This window comes from Myxocyprinus asiaticus, chromosome 36, assembly GCF_019703515.2.
Source record: "Myxocyprinus asiaticus isolate MX2 ecotype Aquarium Trade chromosome 36, UBuf_Myxa_2, whole genome shotgun sequence".
Lineage (NCBI taxonomy): Eukaryota > Metazoa > Chordata > Actinopteri > Cypriniformes > Catostomidae > Myxocyprinus > Myxocyprinus asiaticus.
The window spans coordinates 24,172,330-24,189,203 of record NC_059379.1 but is presented as its reverse complement, the minus strand read 5'-3'; the positions used below and the strand labels follow the sequence as shown (position 1 = coordinate 24,189,203).

Sequence of the window (16,874 nt, the reverse complement as noted above, 5' to 3'; positions counted from 1 at the left end):
ATTAGACATCCTCAAATCAAAATTCATAGCAAGTAACCCTGTGGATATGGGTCTTTTCTGAAGAATAAGAGGGCCATTTGTAGGGTTAGCCTATTTCATATCCAGAAATTACAAAAGGCAAAATTGTGGAGCAGATTTTATATTTATTGAGAGAGAGAACATAAACCATGCACAACATGACACTGAGAGGAGTTTACAGCACTCAAATAACAGCGCCACTGCTGTTACCTAATGTAGCTTCTCATCACTAAACGTATTTGTCTACACTTAATAATTGAAAACTATAATGTCCTTTTCTGTTTCCACTGATAAAACCCTTTAGACACAAACACAACTGTTGGGTTTGGGAAGTCCACAAGGGGCAAATCTGTAGAAACGTTATCATCTTTACATTAACATGTGAATAGATCTTTCTAATTTTCTCTCTCCCACTTTCTCGCCCGCATATATTTAAGAAGTTCTTCTTTATATGTACAGCAGTAGCCTTAAATAATGCTCTAAAAGGACGTGACACAATTGATTTCTCTCATTATAGCTTCAAGTTAGGACCTTAAATACCATCATTCAATATTATAACATAAATGATCCAAATTTATACATCCACATTTACAACATACAGTAACTGAATACAGTAGGAATAAAACTGACTGTTAATTATGCTAAAAAAATTTTTTTGAAAGATTTAGTATAAATACTGTTACTCTCTGATATTGTGCTGCCTTTTACTGGAATTACACCATATACACTTAAGAGAAAAGAAATGTCTTGACATCCTGAGAAAAGAAACACTGTCTTTACATTGTCAAGTGTCAAATTAAATAGTGCACTGTCTTCTGTTGCCAACAACAAGAGCTATTTCCTGTTTACACAGTATCACTGTGCCATGTCAGCTTTGAGTAAGGTTCGAAAATACCCAACAACGTGGTACAAGCAGATAATTAAAGTGGTATTACAGACAATTATTTTCTTGGGCACTCCTTATTATGAAATTTTAACAGCTGATATGGTCCCACTTTATATTAAGTGTCTTTAACTTCTATTTACTAACATTACATACAATACACTCTATTTATTGTGTAACTAAATGATGCTCTGCAAAATTCTCACAAGATTCACATTTGCTGCAACAGAGGTTGATATATGGCTAGGTTTAGAAGTAAGGGTAAGTTTAGGGTTTAGGGTAAGGACTGAGGAAGGGGTTAGGTTTGGGGTTAGGGGTAAGGTTAACAGTGTAACTACAAATGTAATACAATGCATGTAGTTTAAATGTAAGTACAATGCAACATCACATATGTACATAATAAGTACATGACTATCAAATGCTTAACTACAATAGTAGTTACACCTAATATTAAGTGGTTCACATATTATTCTGATAACACTTTACAATAAGTTTTCATTTGTTAACATGAATAACAATGAACAAAATGTTTACAGCATTTGTTAATCTTGGTTAATGTTAATTTCAACATTAACTAATATGTTTTTAAAATTAAAAGTAGTATATGTTAACATAAGTTAATGGACTATGAACTAACAAAAACTAACAATGAACAATTGTTGTTGTTTTTAATCAATTAACAATAATCAAAATTAGTAAATGCTGTTTTAAAAAATTGTCCATTATTAGTTCATGATACCTAATGCATTAACTAATGTAAACAATTGCAACCTTTTTGTAAAGTGTTGCCACTATTTTCTTTCCCCCTTCTTACTGATGTACAATGACATTGCAGCCAAGCTGTAAACTCCAGAATCAGGTGTTTATTTAAAGTTGTTTTGTTTGTGATGTTTAAGACAAAATGCTTGTAGAGTACCTTCAGAAGCTTATACTGTGAATTGTGACTTTTTTTGTATTTAATGCCACTGGATTCCAATAAAGAATCAAAAAACAAATGGGCACAAACTAATATGACCACAGACAAATAAATACAAATTAAATTAAGATCCTCTATCCAAAAGTACCATGTAAAAACATAATGTCGAGAAATTGTAGAGTTTAAAAAGGGGGCATTTTTAGAAGTGGCCTCATTATCCACAAGAGAACCCAAAACAAGAAGAAATGTCTTTCAAGTTAACGAGAACACTTAAGCTAACTGGAGAATGTGACTTCAGCTCAGGTGCAAATAAAAACAGCCATTTGCACACACAGGAGCTTGAGCTGAACACATTTCAAGTTGGAGTGAGTAACTCTATGCTCTATAGAAAAGAATCACTACAGAAGGGAAGAGAACAAGTCATGGCTACAGTAGAAATGTTTCTCTATCAGCCCACTGGATTTCCATTCATCTCTGGCTTGTTACTAGTTTGCAGTGGATTGCGTGCTGCTGTTTGGTAGCTGCTGTTGTCAGTTAGGGATGGCATTTGAATGCGAGGTGCCTCCATGGCATTCCCCCTCACTGTTATGTGATCCCATCCACCCTGAGAGAAACAGAGTACATCTAATTATCCATCCATTTTCTATACAGACGTACACTACCAGTCAATAGTGTGGACACACCATTTTAATTTTTTAATTAAAAATGTAATTTCACAATGAAATTCATGCATGGACACAATTCTAAAACAGCATTCAAGCATAAGCCTTCAGATCAAAATGTTAAAGGTCAAGGGAAACATCCAAACAATGATCACTTCTGTATCAAACAGTGTGCTGCAACCATATGACAACTCTGCTATTAGTGCCGTTAGCAGAGAGAAGACGTCAGCAGCGCTCACCCCAATGCCATAGTCCCACGAGTGGCCTTTAGGTTCCATAGGCAGCACCCCCAGCCGGCGACAAACAGTTCCACAGCTCAAACAGTGACTACCCTGCACCTTATCTGCAATGATCCACACCTTAGGAAAAACACACATATCTCATTTAGCAGTGCAGCAAACTTAGTTATGCTACAAAAAACTGAGGATGGAAATATGTCGATGCATTTCACTTTTTCAGCAACAGTGCACAAAAAGTGTTGCAAATCTTCAAGCTATTCTATAAATTCTGTGAAAGGATTCCTCATGACAGCCATACTAAAATATGTCTGATCTCACCCGCCAACAGAAATGGAATAAGCGGCTATAACAAACTAGTATCAGATGAGGATCTGCGACTTGTTCTGTGTAAAATAACTTTCATATCACTTTGTTGTTGTTAATCCTCGCACAATTTGCTTTCTGTGGCTGATTGTGCACAAGAACAATTAACTTTCGAGCCTGTGAGGCATTGTGTCCTGTAATTGTGATGATTTCTGAGTAAATTGTTTTGCATTAAAAAGTCTGTGTTGTTGAGTCATGCATTTTGAGCACATAAATGCATTGGGGTAAAAGTGGTCTCCCTTGAGCATTTTGCAGCTTAAATTCAGGACAATAGCCATCCCACACACCCAACCTAGTCAAAATACAAGAAAATAATTAACAGTCATAGGACTGTGGCATGCCCTTTCATTATAGAGGTCATGATGTAAACATCACAGCGCAAGAGCACCTTTTGGTGGTATACTGTACGTGTCGCTACAAAAGCGACCTCTGCGCTGATTTGCACTGTTGCACATCGGTACATGGTACTTCTTGATATCTGTAAAATTTTGTCCTGCATATGCTTTTTCAATAAACAGATTTATTAACTAATCATTTGAAAATCTGAGTATTATTTTTTGTGGATTGATCTTGAATTGATTAAGAAAGAATCGTGATGCATATGTGAATAAGAATTATTTCCCCCATAAACTAGTAATACGGATGCTAGTTATAAGCAAACAAGTTTTAAAGTTCTAGACCTGGTCAAGAGGTCCCACAGATACTTTGCGAACATTATTGGAGATGTGCTCCCATGATGAACCCTGAGGGTAACTGGGGGTTACACCATGTCTGTACCACAGGTTTCCTACACATACAGGGAACACAAAAGCAAACAAGAAAAAAAAAAAAAAAAAAAAAAAAAAAAAAAGATTACGTTTGATGGTTTCTATTGGAAGACTATACAGCATCATGTATAGAATAGAATGTGATTCATTAATAGTCTTTTAAATTAGGCATTAAAGGGATAGTTCACCCAAAAATGAAAACTCTCTCATCATTTACTCACCCTCATGCCATCCCAGATGTGTGAATTTCTTTCTTCTGCAGAGCACAAACAAAGATTTTTTAAAATAATATCTCAGCTCTGTAGGTCCTCAATCCAAGTGAATGGTGGATTTAACCACTGCAGTCGTATGGATTAATTCTATGCTACTTTTATGTGCTTTTTGAAGCTTCAAAATTCTGGACACCATTCACTTGCATTGTATGGACCTACGGAGCTGAGATATTCCTCAAAATCTTTGTTTGTGTTCTACAGAAGAAAGAAAGTCATACACATCATGGACGGCATGAGTGCACGTACATGAGGAGAGAATAATAATTTTTGGGTAAACTATTCGGAAGTTGGCCCAACTATTTCTTTAATGTGTATAAATGTACCGTTTTCATCCACTGTGTAAACAGATGTCCTGCCCACAGAAACCTGTCTGAGCTTCTGTCCAGTTGGAGAGGGGATGTGATACCAGCTATCTCCTGTAAGCAAAGATAAAACTTTTTAATCCTGCTGCAGAAGTACTGCAGACAATGCTGCAACATCAGCATGACAGGCATGACTTGCATGAAAGACGTAACACGAGAGATAAACATTCTAGATAAGAGTATGCGAGTGATGCTGGGTTAATTTTAATGCAGGGTGCAAAGGCAACAAATAACTAGACAATCTACAAAACGCTTTCGAGAGAGAAATTTAAGAGTAATGGCTTTGCGATGGAATGTAATTCTCTCACCTGCCGGGTTTTGGGCCGACACGGAGCCCCTATAGAATGCAGAACCATCCTTGGCGATGGCCCAAACCTGGTGGACAGCACCTATGGAAATCGACTTGAAAGGCTGGTCGGTTCCCACGTGTAACCATGACGACCCCTGTGAGCGAGCCACATTGGTCAGGATTACATAATTCTGTGTAGGCACTCACAGTGATAATGCAAATTATTTGTAAAGTGTTTGTGCAGTATTTGTACACTATTTGCATGGGAACTGCTGAGCGTGTGAATGTATTCTAACTGTTCACAGTCTATTGTAAGCTTTTGAAGTCTGGCCAAGAAAGTGAAGATGTTTCATGACTTTCTGAATGTCTTAAGTAAACCAATGAGCATTCGTCTAGAAAAGGAGGAACTTGGCTCTTACCGCAGGGGTCAGGGAGGTGACACCCAGGCGGCACAAGACGTCTCCCTTGTTGCTGATGGCCCACAGTGGCACCTGTTCTACTGTGCTCTTTAGCCCACAAGGTAGGATTGTTACATCACTCAAAGGTATAGGCGGGACTTCCTGCCAGGGGCCGGTTGTTGTGAGTTTACACTTTCTACAGTGAAAAAACAAGGTATGAAAATAGACACTGAGATACACAGAGAATATGCTTGAATACTTTAAGTGCTATAAATAGTAAGACATACCTGGCCCAACGCCTGCGCCGGACAAAGTCTTTCATCGTTTTATTTCCATGGTATGACCTAAAAAGATAAATTGAGAGTGGTCGTATCGCTTTTAGAAGACATTAATTTAACTGCTGGAGTTGTATCGATGATGTTTTTGCTGACTGTCTGTGCTTTTTGGAGCTTCAAAAGAGAAACTGCCATTCACTTGCATTTTAAGGACCTACTGAGCTAAGATATTTTTCTATTTTACTTCAAATGTGTTCTGATGAAGAGAGAAAAGTCACACACACCTGGGATATCATGAGGGTGAGTAAATAATGAGAGAATTTTCATTTTTGGGTGAACTTTCCCTTTAAGTGAGTAGTATCTGACTGGTCATATGATCCAAACATGGCAGCCGCCATGAGGGGACCCTCTCCATTTAGAATAAAACAGCTTTTAAAAGGTGACTGATACTACCTTAGTCTTCATCTCGTGATACGTGATTTTATATATATGTTTCAAAATTACTATTTATTTCTTCAGGAGTAAACCTTTTTTAATGAGGAAATAATTACTGTGTGGACCTGTTACAAAATTCTTCAAGTAGCTGTAGTAGCTTTGCTGTTTCAAAACCTTGTAGCTTTTCCAGCAATAAGCTACTTTTTCAAAGTAGTTGTGGCTGTTTTTTGTCACTTTGTATCACAAGCGCAGCTTTACAACAGAGTGATTGGAGATAATTATCAAGTGCCTACACTGTTCCCTCTTTCACTCAAGTAGCATTGGGTAGTCTGATTTTTTTTTTTTTTGATTTTCCCTCTTTTTCACCCAATTTGGAATGCCCAATTCCCTATGCGTTTTTTTTTGTTGTTTTTTTTTAAGCCCTCCTGGTCGCGTAGTGATTCGCCTCAATCCGGGTGGCGGAGGACGAATCCCAGTTGCCTCCGCGTCAGAGACCGTCAACCCGCACATCTTATCACGTGGCTTGTTGAGCGCATGGCCACGGAGACAAAGCACGTGTGGAGGCTTCACGCCATCCACCGCGGCATCCACGCACAACTCACCACATGCCCCACCGAGAACGAACCACATTATAGTGACCACGAGGAGGTTACCCCATGTGACTCTACCCTCCCTAGCAACCGGGCCAATTTGGTTGCTTAGGAGACCTGGATGGAGTCACTCAGCGTGCCCTGGGATTCGAACTAGCGAACTCCAGGGGTGGCAGCCAGCGTCTTTTAACACTGAGCTACCCAGGCCCCCCAAGTCTGATTTGTTTTAATGAATTTGTTCATTTAAGTGGTTCATTTCAAAGAACCAGTTAAAAAAAAACACACTGCAAACATACATCTTTTTTGTATCAAAATATTATTACATACTGTTCATCACCGTTTTCAACTCAGCTATATAAATTATGGTGTTTTCTGGTTTTAGTAGTTGTATTTAGTGTAAATGTATGTGTTCAGGTTTGATGCCGTCACCCTAATTGAGATTCTTTCTTTTTTGTTTTGGTCAGATAAATAATGCTCTGATTTTTGATATCATCTAACAGATATACTGTATATTTAAAATGATACTGAATGATTCAATGTAGTTTACTACTTTTTCTTCATAGATTTTAATGCTACCTAACTACCAGTTTTTTTTGTTTTGTTTTTTTTTTTTTAAGCGTAGCTTGACAAAGTACATTCAATTATGAGTATTAGCTTGTTGCTTGGGAGCTACAGTTTCAAAAATTTAATTGGGAAAGATGAAGGCCAATGAAACTTACGCAGGAAAGTCAGCTGCATACTGCCAGCCCTCTCTGTCTGTTCCTCCTGGCACAGCATAGTCGATAGTCCAGTCTGACACCTGCAGAGTAATGCAATCATCCCAAATTTTACATTGGAATTTGTCCAGAACTTTCCATTATTCAGCACACAACATTATGCATAACAGCACCAACCCAGGTCCAGTTTGGTGAGGGTGGTTTTGTGTTGGTTTTGGTGCACTCCTTCAGACCTGTGGCATCGCTCCACATGTAACGATCAGTAGGGAGACCCCTGGAGGAGAAAGTGTGAAGCACAGCATTGAGCATGCGGAGCACTTCTGAAATATAGAACCGTTCACTGCATTATCATGCACAGTATTCACCTGTTGGTGTAACCAGTGACAGGGTTCCAGCGCTGGTTCTCATATATATAAACACTCTTCACATCAGTCTGTGTGTATATGTTATCTGTGCTGCTTGCCAACCCTACATGTGCAAGATACATGATTTATGTTATTTACATGTACTGAAGAAACACATACTAGTTTAGAAATAGAGGTGCAGCGTTGATTTACCCTGAATGAATCCTCCTCCATAGCCTCCGGTATGGACCCAGGCGGTGTGGTCATAACCAATCCCCCACACCACACCAAGACTGTTGGACTCAATAACACGTAAATGCCCACCGACTTGACGCCAGAACCTGTCCACAATAACAAGAAACCAACTTTTTTTTTTCTTTTGGTACAATTTTCAGGGAGCAATCATATTTGCCCAATGAGTACTACTGTAAAGAATAAAGAGTGTTTGAACACTTATGCCACACTTAATGTATGAATGACTTTGCTTTGTATAACAAAATTTCAAACCAATGGCATTTATTTTAAGAAATATAGCACAAACACACTTTAAGCAAAATATTTCACAAAAAGAAGTGTGTTCCAAATGATTAAAAAACCAGATAAATTTAAGATAAAACAAGTATTTGAGCACTTTGTGGTTGTCAAACAAAGTGGAACATGTCCACAATGTGATGAGCAACACCTGTGGTTACTTTTCTAAGACAACTGTGTGAACTTGAGCAGAAATGACTTTATGCATCCACTTAAAATTACACTGGGACCAGTTGGTTACATCTAATTGAAAATAAATAAATAAATAAATAAAAGGCTAAGAAAAGTAAAGTTAGTTCAGGGAAAAGGTCTTGCATCATTATTTTGCAGATGCCATGTTTTATTCTGCATCTAATGCAATGAATTTCAGACATTTTTAAGTGTAAAGCAAGTACCCAAAAGTGTCCAAATCCTTTTTGGGACCACTATAGTTATAAATGTATACATTTAGTATATTTATACATTATAGTACATTTATATAAATCAATCAATTCAAATCTAATTCTTACATCTGATCACAGGGAGTAGGATAAGGAGATGCCTCTAGTTCTTTTGTGGGCTCGCTGACAAAGATGTCACCTTTACAGGTAACAGACCATATAGCCTGTTTGGAGGGAGGGCCCTGAATACCTCTTGAGTCACAGCAGGACACACTGAGCAGAGCTAGCTGATAGGATGAAGAAACTGTCAGTCAAACAACAGGGTAAATGCAAGAATCAGTGTAAATTGTTGGGTACAAAACGATTAATGTTTTCTCCTCACCCAATCGTACATCTCCAGCTCTGTGGCCGCAGCCAGGCGGATGGGCCACCTCTGTTTAGTTTTCTCTGCTGTATAGATGGCAAATGTGTTTTTGGAGTCATTCAGCACTGGCACCAGGATTGTTACTTCGTTAATGAATATGTGGATATACTGGACAGAGAGAGAGCAGAAAGGAATACAAGTGACAGTGAAACAGGAGTGAAATTAACCAAACTATTACACGCTCTGTCAATCGCGCCATGCAGAGGTCAAATATTTCTGTATAACGACCGCTCATCCAAGGATAATGAATGTCCATTTATTTATTTTGTAAGTAGCTGTATAATAAACAGGATAATGTACAGTCAGATGGTCATTATTGCAAAATGACCCCTACAGGGTGATACAAGATCCCTCCGTTCCGTTGCTGACTGGAGATTATCCCTTTACTTAGCTGTCAATTAACCGCTGCACTAAAACGAGTTTAAACTGCTGGTTACGAGCGGCCCTAAGCCACTCTTGCATTGTCTTGGCTGTGTGCTTAGGGTCATTGTCCTGTTGGAAGGTGAACCTTCGGCCCAGTTTGAGGTCCTGAGTGCTCTGGACCAGGCTTTCATTAAGGATATTTCTGTATTTTGCTTCACCGTTGGGATGGTATTGCGCAGGTGATGAGCAGTGTCTGGTTTCCTCCAGACATGACGCTTGAAATTTTTGGAAAAACAGTTCAATCTTAATTTCATCAGATCAGAGAATCTTGTTTCTCACAGTCTGCGAGTTCTTTAAGTGCTTTTTTGCAAATTCCAAATGGGCTTTCATGTGTCTTGCACTGAGGAGAGGCGTCTGGCCACTTTGCCATAAAGCCCAGATCAGTGGAGTGTTGCAGTGATGGTTGTCCTTCTGCAAGTTTCTCCCATCTCTACACATGATCTCTCGAGCTCAACCAGACTGACAATCAGGGTTCTTGGTCACCTCTCTTACCAAGGGCCTTCTCCCCCGATTGCTCAATTTGACCAGGCGGCCAGCTCTAGGAAGTGTCCTGGCTGTTCTAAACTTCTTCCATTTAAGAATTATGGAGGCAACTGTGCTCTTGGGAACCTTCAATGCAGCCGAAATTTTTTTGTAGCCTTCCCCAGATCTGTGCCTTGACACAATTCTGCCTCTGAGCTCTGCAGGCAGTTCCTTTGACCTCATGGCTTGGTTTTTGCTCTGATATGCATTTTCAGCTGTGAGACCTTATATAGACAGGTGTGTGCCTTTCCAAAGCATGTCCAATCAATTGAATTTGCCACAGGTGGACTCAAATCGAAGTGTAGAAACATCTCAAAGATGATCCAGAGAAATGGGCTGCACCTGAGCTAAATTTCATGTGTCATAGCAAAGGGTCTGTATATTTATGTCAATGTGATATTTCAGTTTTTCTTTTTAATACATTTGCAAAGTTTTTTTCTTTGTCATTATAAGGTATAGGGTGTAGATTGATGTGAAAAAAATAATAATTTAAAGCATTTTAGCATAAGGCTGCAACATAACAAAATGTAAAAAAATGAAGGGGTCTGAATACTTTATGAATGCACTGTATACACAAGCATGAGAACTTCACGGATCTTCTTCAGTGTGTCTGAAATAAACATGCACGGACACTTAATAAGAAGCACGAACATCTGCAGCTCAGGTTAACAAAGGTAATCTTTTGTTGCTTTTGAACTTAAATTAAATTCCAGCTGCATCTGGGAGAAATAGCACCCCGTTGTTTTCCATGCTTTCTTAGTCTCTTCTGACTTTGTTGCGGTTTATTATCATGCAGTAACAAACTGACATAATGATTGATATATGTCTTCATGAAACAGAGTCCCTTCCCTCCAAATCCGATCACAAGTGGTCACGGGAGTACCAGGTGTAAACAGCAATGTGTCTCACCTGAACACATGTGATCGGATCACTCGAGACGCATCTTAATATCAGGTGTAAACGGGGTCAATATATAGGTTCTAGAGTCTAGTCTCTGAGATTACCTTTTTCTCATCATTAAAGGTGTAGTAGATGAACAGAATTCCATCCTTGCTGCCCTCTGCTCCTGAGAACTGCTCCAGTGCAAACTGAACATCCACCCACTTATGTGGCTTCCAGTCTCGCCACCACTGCATGGTGCCCTTTTTCACCCACACAGACTGAGAGAAGGGCAGGAATCAGGCAAAATATCCACTTATATGTGTTTTTAAAGTTTTAAAGACCACATGAAAATGTGCTTGAATGTGCAGCTTTTATGTATTTCCTACTGAAAAAGGAAGCTTGGATGGGACAAATCAAAGGGCGTGTCCCATTTTCTAAACTGCCAATAGGCATTAGTTACATCACAGCCATGAACCATGATTTGCTACTTGCTAGCTGAATGCAGGTGGTATTAGTGGGAGGTACATTGACAATCTAGAGAGCTGTGTAGTGCAAGATGAGTCATCAAAATCTTTGGGAAATTTGAAACTGGAATTTCTGCTAAAAGTTTTTAGGAGTGCAATAGTATCCAATGGCTTTTAAAGCAAACAGGCATAGACTAATAGCCACAAAACTAAATTTTGATTTCATGGGGTCATTAGAGAAAAGGAAAGGAGTAAAAAGGTCTTTAAAGGTAGGCGTTATCTAGGGGTGACTGAAAGTTCTACTTGGTTACAATGGACTGTTCCATCTATGAGTCTAACTCTTGGAGCATTTGTGTGGACACTTACTTTTGCTTTATTAATGACTGTCTGAATTTAATCACAAAAGAATAAAATTCATGGGTTAGCATTGATGAAAAGATAAGATTTTGAATATGAATTGTTCTGCTTTTAACCACTACCTGTTCAATGGCCTGCTCATAATGCATGAAATTCTCCATTTCTCTTTTGGACCGCTCATTGAGCTGCTCAAATATCTGTTTGCGCCAGGCTGCTGTTTGTGCTGGAGTCATAGAAAGAGACATAGCCTGTATAGAGCAGTTCAGGGCTGTGGAGACCAGGGAGAGAAATTTGGAACATGACACACAAATCAAGACAATAATGTTATGTATTGATTCACTTCTACACCACAAAAGTGTAGTTATAAATGAATGCCCGGCTGACCTGTAGATGTAGAGGAGTTGAACCAGTTAAGCTGTGAGTGGCAGTCGACCGCACATCCTCCACCGCTCACCCAGGCCCATTTTGGATGCTCATCAGCCCCATAAGGCTCCTCCAGAGCCAAATTGTATGTGGCTACAGAGGACAGACTGCAGGAATCAGCTGCGTCTCCCCCAGGTCCTGAAGCCAGGTTAGTCTGGGCCTCCTCCAGGTCCACATTGCTCCATTGAGGGTCCAGCCCACCTGATTGGCTGGGAGACAGAACCTGGGCTGGGGAAGCCCTGTCCTCTACCTCGCCTTCAGCGTGCTCCTCCTCAGAGATAGATGGGCCAGCTGCTGCCGTTGAAGGCACCTCATGCTGGCTGATCAGGACTTCACGGTCAGACACCAGCTCAGAGATGAAGCTGTCACTAGTTACTTTGGGGATGCGTGGTTTAGGGGTGTCTCCCATCTCAGGAGTGGGGAGAACTTCTCCCACAGCTCTTTCAGTCTCAGGGTCCACATCACTCAACACAGAAGCCTGGGATTGCAGATGCACCTCACCGCCAAAGAAACAACCAGCACTGTGAAACGTAAGAGTCAAGAACACTTTCTCCTGTGAATTATGCCACCTGGTGGTGAATGATGTTAAATGCAACCCATCTTCCTCATACAACAAAGGCCCTGTTTGCAACTGGTTTTAAGATTTATCTTGGATACTCCGATTCTAAGTGGTCACCAAAACATATTAGCATTTACACTCGGTGGTCGACCGATATGGGTTTTTTAATGGCCGATGCGATATCCAGAGAGCAGGGTGGCCGATAGGCCGATACAATGCCGATATATCACACAATTTAATACAGTAAATAACAAACATAAAATTGCTAAAAAAAGAAAGAGTAAACTCTTATTTAGCACTATATTTACTCAGTTTCACACAAAACTTTGTAAAAAAAGAATCTAAAAAAAAATTGTATTATATTTCAAATAGTAGATAGCAGTTTTTTCTGATTTCTGTTTAGTCATCAAATTTTAGTAATTTATTTGCACATGAAGAAATTGTTAATATATTAGGAAGGAAATAACTGTACACACAGTATTCCAGCAACCATGGATGGCATGTCCACGTTAGCAATCACATTTACTAAAAAAAATACAGAATTAAACCAACTGTACATACAGTGCACAGTGAATAAGACATTTACTTATAGCACATGTGAAACGCTTTTATCTTGAAGTTGTACCAGAGACGGGCCACTTCAATTAAAATTAGTGGGAGACATTAGAATGCCCAACTGCAGCAAACAGGGTGAACGGATGTAGACAGGAAGTCCCGCCTTACAGGTAAAGAGCCAATCACCTTTTAGATACAGACATCGCCTGTCAATCAACTCGAGAACGTGCATGCGCATTAGCTATAAAAGTTGGGAAAATTGCATTTTTTTATCATAATCAGAGGTAAAGAAGCACCATGTATAATACCGGTGTAGTCATATTTTACAGCTGATTTGAAATATGTTCTTTGATCGTAATCTTGATCAACAGTTTTGGAGATTTCAGTCTTTCCCCATTCAAGAAGATAGGAGCTGCACTGGCATGACTGGAAATAGCCTCCCGAGAGCGTTCCAAACATGGCCGACAGCTGACTGGCTTGCTAGAAAGACTTTGGTTGCACTCACGCGCTCGTGCGGATCCAGCGAACAGAAGCAATCTCCTGACAGATTAAACAGCCTGGGAAACCTGCTTGGATTGTGACCACTGACCATCATGATTTGTGAATCAGAAGAACTTTTGATCCTGATCCTGAAGTTTTGATTCTAGCTGATAGAATACATGCTTCAGGAGGAAGATATTAGATGAGCACTTGACGGGAAGAAAATGCTGGATTTTTGTGAGGTTTGTTTATTACATCTGTTTAAATGAGATTCAGTATGTGCATATTGGCAGATGGTATATGATATTAGTTTTATTGAAATTTGCCTTTTTATCATTAGACAAGAGTTACAGGGAACTGTTGAGGAGAGAGAGGGAGAATGAAACAGGTGAGCACTTTAACATTATGAGCTCAAACGTGTCTGTCGTGGCTCCGATTTGCAGACCATTTAAATGAGACTGTGTTGCACACCAGTCTATTATTGTAGTAACACGATGGCATGTAACAACAAAACGAACCATGACTGGTCGTTTACATACAGTGGCCCTGTCCCAATACCCCAACTTTCGGTTTTGATCTTGCCTACTTACCCACTTGTCTTACGTATTTCTGGTGTTTGGCCACTAGTGTGGAAGTAGACGTGAAGACTGCGAGTGTGTGTGTATGACTTTTGATTGCACGTTGGGACACTCGTAGACTCGTATTGGTTGTTGGACGTGTATTGTGCCGCAGAAAATATGTAAGTAAATATTTTTTTATAATGTTTTTATTGTGTGAAAATAATTGTAAAATGTAATTATTTTTACTCATTTTGATTTTCAATACTTTGCACATAAAAAATGTCTTAAAAAATTGTGTCATCCATAACTGCTATAAAATATGAAATATTAGCAATTTCTTTCTAATTTGTTTCTCAATACACTGTATAAAACTTAATTTAAAAAAATATATTATTCTATAAACTTGTGTGTTCCATTAATAGCTACTAATACAAACCATTTAAATGATATGCTTTGGCTTGTCATTTATATAAGACAACCAAAGACTGCTTTACACAACTTATCAGTATGTGGTTTCATACAACAAGTAAAAAGCATCAAAATGTATATTTTAAATACATAAAGATGACAGAGAAACCGTGGTAGAAGTTGATACATTTTTATTTTAAAACAACATTTACTAGACCGCATATTGTATGCCACACTGGCTGATAAACTACCAAAATGACCAGCAGTATTAGGCAAGAACAAACAAAATAAGGTGATTACTGGGTAAGAATGATAACAAAGAGGTACAGTTGTGCTCAAAAGATTGCATACCCTGGCAGAAATAGTGAAATTTTGGCATTGATTTTGAAAATATGACTGATCATGCACAAAAACAACTGTCTTTTATTTAAGGATAGTGATCATATGAAGCCGTTTATTATCACATAGTTGTTTGGCTCCTTTTTAAATCATAATGATAACAGAAATCACCCAAATGGCCCTGATCAAAAGTTTACATACCCTTGAATGTTTGGCCTTGTTACAGACACACAAGGTGACACACACAGGTTTAAATGGCAATTAAAGTTTAATTTCCCACACCTGTGGCTTTTTAAATTGCAATTAGTGTCTGTGTATAAATAGTCAATGAGTTTGTTAGCTCTCACGTGGATGCACTGAGCAGGCTAGATACTGAAAAGAACTGTTAAAAGACCTGCGTAACAAGGTAATGGAACTATATAAAGATGGAAAAGGATATAAAAAGATATCCAAAGCCTTGAAAATGCCAGTCAGTACTGTTCAATCACTTATTAAGAAGTGGAAAATTCAGGGATCTCTTGATACCAAGCCAAGGTCAGGTAGACCAAGAAAGATTTCAGCCACAACTGTCAGAAGAATTGTTCGGGATACAAAGAAAAACCCACAAGTAACCTCAGGAGAAATACAGGCTGCTCTGGAAAAAGACGGTGTGGTTGTTTCAAGGAGCACAATATGACGATACTTGAACATAAATTTGCTGCATGGTCGAGTTGCCAGAAAGACGCCTTTACATTCTGTCATAACCTACAGTTGAATATGAATCCCATAAGAAATAAAAGAAATGTGTTATGCCTGCTCACTCATGTTTTCTTTAAAAATGGAACATATATTACCAATTTTCCAAGGGTATGCAAACTTTTGAGCACAACTGTATATAAATATACACATAAATATTATTTTGTAATTATGGTGCTGATATAAAGTCACACCAAACATGTTATTTAATGTTGAATACTTTCATTTATACTAAAATAAATATATGCTTCACTTGTTTCACTATTTGATTATAATAAATACAGTCGTGCTCAAAAGTTTGCATACCCTTAGAGAATTGGTAATGTATGTACCATTTTTAAAGAAAACATGAGTGAGCAGGCAAAAGACAGGTTTTTCTGCATGATCAGATGATTTTCAAAATCAATGCCAAAATTTCACAATTTCTGCCAGGGTATGCAAACTTTTGAGCACAACTGTAAATTACATTGAAAATCTTCCCTTGACGTCATCATGGTGAAAATACATCGATTGCTCGGGTAGGCGGGGTTTGGCTCCTGATCGTGATGAACTCTGGGATACACTTAGCCTGAAAGATGGCTCTGAAGTGGTATTCACACTAATGTGGATTTAGTGTGGGTTAAGTGCACTGAGCTTTGGCATGTTTTAGACAAGGGACAGTCTTGAACACTTACTTCCTGTCGCGTGCACGCACACTCAAGTGGCCAAGGCCGCAAGTGTGGGTATTGGGACAGGGCCATCATCTCAGTCACTTCACATGCAAGCAGGTGATTCTCAGCACCCTCAAGAAACAAATCAGCCAAACGGGAAAATCTATAGGTCGATAATTAAAAAAGTCAGAATATCGGATGATTTTTCGGCCTCTGCAATATATCGGTCGACCACTAATTTACACATTTATTTTAATAACCTTCAAATGTGGCTTGAGTGATCACATCACAAAATGTTTTGAACCTTGTTTACACCTGTATTTAGCCCTGTCCACTTGTGATTAGATCCCGAAAGATGTTAATTCCACGTGTAAAGGGGTTTAAAGATGGTCTAGTTTAGACCCAGGCTAAAGGCAGTGACTGACCTCTGAAGACTGCTCACACTGGCGCTGGAATGGGAACGGTCACTATCTCTAGGCACAGACACAACCTTCCAAGCCTTCCCACTTAACTCACTGGCAGTCACACCCTGACGGAAATATACAGCCCGGTCTTCATAACCAATACCCCACACCTGAACACAGAGACAAATCACAATCACACAAACTTCAAAGACATACCATCCTAATAAAACCATCCTAATATAAGTGCCT

General features: G+C 39.0%; 1 protein-coding gene across 3 annotated transcripts in view; it reads right to left on the bottom strand.

Annotated features, from left to right (window-relative positions):
• Positions 1-123: 123 nt before the first annotated feature.
• Positions 124-16,874, bottom strand: part of tecpr1a (tectonin beta-propeller repeat containing 1a) — a 31,426-nt gene continuing 14,675 nt past the window's right edge. For all 3 annotated transcript variants that reach the window (XM_051673804.1, XM_051673806.1, XM_051673805.1), the window contains 17 exons: positions 16,647-16,795; positions 11,897-12,456; positions 11,635-11,780; positions 10,814-10,969; positions 8,823-8,972; positions 8,570-8,727; positions 7,743-7,870; positions 7,551-7,653; positions 7,363-7,459; positions 7,189-7,268; positions 5,457-5,513; positions 5,191-5,365; positions 4,791-4,926; positions 4,444-4,536; positions 3,762-3,868; positions 2,719-2,838; positions 124-2,421 (listed from right to left, as the gene is read on the bottom strand). In XM_051673804.1, coding sequence (XP_051529764.1) covers positions 2,266-2,421; positions 2,719-2,838; positions 3,762-3,868; positions 4,444-4,536; positions 4,791-4,926; positions 5,191-5,365; positions 5,457-5,513; positions 7,189-7,268; positions 7,363-7,459; positions 7,551-7,653; positions 7,743-7,870; positions 8,570-8,727; positions 8,823-8,972; positions 10,814-10,969; positions 11,635-11,780; positions 11,897-12,456; positions 16,647-16,795 — 2,571 coding nt within the window. In that variant the 3' untranslated portion in view covers positions 124-2,265. The remainder of the gene's footprint in view (positions 2,422-2,718; positions 2,839-3,761; positions 3,869-4,443; positions 4,537-4,790; positions 4,927-5,190; positions 5,366-5,456; positions 5,514-7,188; positions 7,269-7,362; positions 7,460-7,550; positions 7,654-7,742; positions 7,871-8,569; positions 8,728-8,822; positions 8,973-10,813; positions 10,970-11,634; positions 11,781-11,896; positions 12,457-16,646; positions 16,796-16,874) is intronic.